Source organism: Vipera ursinii (assembly GCF_947247035.1).
Source record: "Vipera ursinii genome assembly, contig: SUPER_Z_unloc_1, whole genome shotgun sequence".
In the NCBI taxonomy this organism is placed as follows: domain Eukaryota; kingdom Metazoa; phylum Chordata; class Lepidosauria; order Squamata; family Viperidae; genus Vipera; species Vipera ursinii.
This window is the reverse complement of record NW_028148449.1, coordinates 782290-787289: the sequence shown is the minus strand read 5'-3', so window position 1 is coordinate 787289 and position 5000 is coordinate 782290. Positions and strand designations below refer to the sequence as shown.

The 5000-nt window shown below is 49.5% G+C and overlaps 2 protein-coding genes and 1 long non-coding RNA gene across 3 annotated transcripts in view; 2 read left to right on the top strand and 1 right to left on the bottom strand.

Moving 5' to 3' along the window:
* LRRC61 (leucine rich repeat containing 61) overlaps positions 1-1757 on the top strand; it is a 2678-nt gene extending 921 nt beyond the window's left edge. Inside the window, exon 2 of the mRNA XM_083380015.1 lies at positions 1-1757. This exon is cut by the window's left edge and continues 286 nt beyond it. Coding sequence (XP_083236141.1) covers positions 1-707 — 707 coding nt within the window. The 3' untranslated portion in view covers positions 708-1757.
* LOC310650467 overlaps positions 1-5000 on the top strand; it is a 376544-nt gene that overhangs the window by 282 nt on the left and 371262 nt on the right. The window lies entirely within an intron of this gene.
* RARRES2 (retinoic acid receptor responder 2) overlaps positions 1879-5000 on the bottom strand; it is an 8467-nt gene continuing 5345 nt past the window's right edge. Inside the window, exons 4-5 of the mRNA XM_083380017.1 lie at positions 3708-3836; positions 1879-2033 (exon numbers count right to left, since the gene is read on the bottom strand). Of these exons, the coding sequence (XP_083236143.1) occupies positions 3732-3836 (105 nt within the window). The 3' untranslated portion in view covers positions 1879-2033; positions 3708-3731. The remainder of the gene's footprint in view (positions 2034-3707; positions 3837-5000) is intronic.

Below are 5000 nucleotides of genomic sequence, written 5' to 3'. Positions count from 1 at the left end.
ACTTGGGCTCCATCCTTCTGCTCAAGCTCAGAGGCCTCGGGATTCTGGATTTGGGCTGCCTCGGAGAGTGCGCCAGCCTGGAGTGGCTGGACCTGTCGGGCAACGGCCTGACCCACTTAGGCCCGCTGGCTTCGCTCAAAGCGTTAACCGTGCTCAACGTCTCGGCCAACCGCATCTCCCGCCTGGACCCCCTCAGCGGCTGCGAGAACTTGCAGAGCCTCAACGCCGCCGGCAACCAGCTGCGCGACCTGGAGCAGCTGCGGTGCTTGCTCGGCTTGCGGCATCTGGACAGCTTGCGCTTCCGCAACGGCCCGGCCCGCCTCAGCAACCCCTTGTGCGCAGCCGCCGGCTATCCGGCCGCCCTGGCGGAAATGTTCCCGCGGCTGAAGGTCATCGACGGCGAGAGGGTGTCCGGACGGGGGAGCGAGCTTTACCACTTGTGCAAGGATCTGGATCGCTCGTTGCAACGTTGCGGGAATGGCGGGGCTCCGTCGGAGATTGCCGGCCGGGCCCAGCCCTGGGTGGAGGAAGGCTACTGGGAGGTCCAGCCGGCCCGGAGAAGCTCCATCGTGGAAGAAGCTTACAAGCAGTTCAACGAGACGTTGCTGGAATGCCGGGAACTGAGCAAGCAGGCGGACCACAGCATCAGCCAGGCCGAGCGGGCCCTCGGGGGCGGACGTCTTGAGGCCAACTCGTATCTCTTTTGAGCCCCAGCCCCAGCTACTCAGCGCCAGACAGGCCGGGAAAGGGTCGAGGACCACTTGCCATGGACGGCTCACTGGAACCAACGTGCCGTGGCCCACTTGAGATGGCCAACACGCCGTGGGAGAAATCGCCGTGGCCAACTCACCGCCACCAGCTCAGTGTTGTCTCCTGGCGACGAACTCGGCCTAACCAACTCGCCAAGTTGGCCACGCCGAGTTGGCCACATTGAGTTGACCGTGCCAAGTTGGTCGTGCCGAGGTGGCCACACTGAGTTGGCCAAGTTGAGTTGGCCACATTGAGTTGGCCGTGCCAAGTTAGTCGTGCCGAGATGGCCACGCTGAGTTGGCCGTGCTGAGTTGGCCATGTTGATTTGGCCATGTCAGGTTGGCCACGCCTAGTTGGCTGTGCCAAGTTGTCCAAGTTGAGTTGGCCACGCCGAGTTGGCCACGTTGAGTTGGCCGTGCCAAGTTGGCCAAGTTGAGTTGGCCGTGCCAAGTTGGCCACGCTCAGTTGGTCGTGCCTAGTTGGCTGTACTGAGTTGGCCACATCCACTAGAGAAGGAACATGGGGATCTCTCTCTCTCTCTCTCTCTCTCACACACACACACACACACAGACCCCGATGCTGCTTAGTAAGGTAACCACAATTCTCTCCCAGTTAATCACCCCGGTTTCTCCGTTAAGCAAGCGTTTGAGGAATCTCGGCCTGCTCGGCACAGCTGCTTCAGCAACAGATATCCCCCCCTCCCCGTTCTCCGGAGCTAGACATTTCACAAAGCGGAGACACGACAACCCATTAAAACAACAACAAAACTTGGCACCTTGGCAATCCTGCGTTTTTTTTGGGGGGGGGATCCGTAAAACAAAAAGCCGGGCTCAACTTTGCAACCGGGAATCCCCGCCGTTGCCAGGAGAGCAACCCCCGGGAAGCAGAATCGGCACGGCGCCACCTTCCACCACCACCCCGTAGGGGAACGCTCCCCGCAATCCTCGCTAGCCCTGCCCGGCTCGGTTGTGTGTCGGGGAGGGGGGGCTGTCTCGACACCCTCCGTTCGTAGAGGTAACACCCCGCCCTCCCACCCCCAAATCGTGGCGCCTTGTCTTTGCTTCCGGCGTCGCTGCCCACGGTGGGCGCCCCGCCAATTCCCCGGGAGCAGAAAGGATGGGCGGGGTGAAAACTCGACTTGCGATTTTATTCGGGGAGGGGAGAAATCAAGATGGGGTTTGCGGGCGAGGATGCTTCGGGAAGCTGCCCTTCCATCCGAGGGGGGGGCCGATGCCCAGAGGGGTAACCGCCTATGGATGCCAGTCAGCTGGGTCCGTGCTGCTCTGTTGTTTTTTGGGTGGGAAGGGGGGAAAAAGAGAGAGGGAGAGAGAGAGAGAAAAAAGGGGAGAGCTTCAACGTCCTTTCCGGGGAGCGAGGGGGGGTCCCCAAAAGCCCCACTGAGGATGAAGCCCCTTGGAAAGCGACCTAGAGGTAGTGGTAAGAGGGAGAAAGGGCCTGTCTGCGTGCTTTAAACGAAGAGAAGGCAAGACCTTTGTAGCTTGGGGTTGAAATGGGGGGGGGGAGGAGGAAGAGGAGAAAGGAGAAGAAAGGAGGAGGAGGAGGAGGAGGAGGAGGAGGAGGAGATGAAAAGGAAAAAAAGCAGGAGAAGAAAGAAAGAAGAAATCGAGAAAAAGAAAAAAGATAAAGGGAGGGAGGGAGAGGGAGAGTCAAAAGGGAGAGACAAGAAAGAGAGAGGGAGAGAGAAAAGAGAAGAAAAAAGGGGAAAAGAGAAATAAAGAATCGAAGAAAAAGAAAAAGAGAGATGAAGGGAGGGAGAGGGAGAGTGAAAAGGGAGAGACAAGAAAGAGAGGGAGGGAGAGAGAAAAGAGAAGAAAAAACAGGGAAAAGAGAAATAAAGAATCGAAGAAAAGGAGAGATGAAGGGAGGGAGAAGGAGAGTGAAAAGAGAGACCAGAAAGAGGAAAAGAGGAAAGAAAAACAGAAAGAGAAAGAAAGAAAGAAATGAGGGAGAGGGAGAGTGAAAAGGGAGAGGCAAGAAAGAGGGAGAGAGAAAGAAAGAAAAAGAATCAGAAAGAAAGAAGGAAAAAGAAAGAAAGGGACGAAGGGAGGGAGAGGGAGAGTGAAAAGGGAGAGAAGAAAGAGGGAGAGAAAAGGGAGACAAGGAAACAGGAATGAATGAATGAATGAAAGGAAAAGGAAAGAAGAAAGAAAGAAAGAAGAAAGAAAGAAAAAGAAAGGAAGGAAGGAGAGAAAGAAAGAAAGAAAGAAAGAAAGAAAGAAAGAAAGAAAGAAAGAAAGAAAGAAAGAAAGGAATGAAGGAAGACAGAGGAAAGAAAGATTCTGTACAAATTCCTTGTGGGTCCAATTACACTTGGCCAATAATAAAGAAAGAAAAGAAAGAGAGAAAGAAAGAAAGAAAGAAAGAAAGAAAGAAAGGAAAGAAAGAAAAAGAAAGAAATTAGAAAGGAAGGAAGGAAGGAAGAAAGAAAGAAAGAAAGAAAGAAAGAAAGAAAGAAAGAAAGAAAGAAAGAAAGAGAGAGAGAAAGAAAGAGAAAAAATGACCTTTCCTTAGCGTTCCCCCAGCTGGGCTGTTTCCTTACAACCTTTTCCTGATCCCAACCAGATCACCCGCTCGACGCACTGACGCCGTTCCCCAGCTGGGTGACGAAAGGTCCCACCGGGGTCTATGTGTTTGTGTGTGTGTGTGTGTGTGTGTGTGTGTTTGTGTGTGTTTGTGTGTGTGTGTAAATCCACCACTGCGCTCGGAGACCACCGCGGAGCGCCTCAAATCGATCCTGCCTGCAGACTCCTCCTAACATCCCCGCTCCCCATCCCGGCTTCGAGCGTCCTCCGGAAGCCCTTTTCGGACAGCATCTTTCCATCCCGGATGGGTCCCCCCTCCTCCTCCTCTTCCTCCTCTCCTCTGAGGCTGGGGAGGCGGGGGGCTGCAGAGGGGGGGTGTGTCCGGTTCCCCACAGGTGAAGACCGGCTACCTACCTGGCCGGCCTTTGCCGGGGAGGGTCAGGAAGGGAGCCCCACCGAAAAAGCAAATTTCCCGGGCAGGTACCGGTCCTCGTTGGCGGCCTTGATGGCCTGGCACTCGGCTTCTTGCCGCCTTCTCGCCTCCTGCCGGGGCGGGGGGGGGGGAAAACACAGAGATGGGGAGATATGGGGGGGGGGAGTTGGCATCTCCAAGGAGTGGGGGGGGGAAGAAAGAGGAATGCCAACCGGTGCTAGGAGAGACACCTACTCCCCCCCACACACACACACTTCGCCAGCTTTGTGGGGAAGGGGGGGCTGCGATGGGAATCGCTTTTGGGGGGGGAAATAGGAAGGAAACGAGGGGGGGGGGAACCCTTTTCTGTTCTGTTCTGTTTTGTTCTACATCCTATTATTAATTCCGTTTTATTCTTATTTCTATTCTATTCTCCGTTCTGTTTCTATTCTATAGTCTTCTTTCTATTCTATTCTATATTGTATCCTATATTTTCCATTCTATTCTGTTCTATTTTTTCCCCCTATTCTCCATTCTATTCTCTATTTTCTATTCTATTCTCTGTCCTATTCTTTCCTATTTTATTCTATTCTAGATTTTTCCTATTCTATATTCTATATTTTCTATTCTATTCTATATTCTAGTCTTATTGCTATTCTATTCTATATTGTATCCTATATTCCCGATTCTATTCTATTCTGTTCTATTATACTTTCTTTCTCGATTCTATTCTATCTTATTCTAACCTATTTTCTATTCTCTATTCTATTCTGATTTTCTCCTATTCTATTTCCTATTCTTATTTCTATTCTTGTTTCTATTCTACATTCTATATTTTCTATTCTATTCATTTTCTATTCTGTTCTATTTTTTCCCTATTCTATATTCCATATTGTCTATTCTATTCTATATTTTATTTTATTCTATTATTCTATTCTATTCTATTTTATTCTAGTCTTATTTCCTATTCTATTTTCTATTCTCTAATTTTTTCCTATTCTATATTCTATATTCCTATTCTGTTCTCTTTCCTATTCTATTTTCTATTTTACTCTATTCTATAATTTTCCTATTCTATATTTCATTCTATTCTATATTCTAGTCTTATTTCTATTCTATTCTATATTGTATCCCATATTTCTGATTCTATTCTATTCTATTTTCTTTCTCTATTGTATTCTATTTTTTTCCTATTCTATATTTTCTATTCTATTCTATATTTTATTTTCTTGATAATTCTATTCTATTCCGTTCTATTCTTATTTCTAGTCTTATTTCCTATTCTATTCTATTCT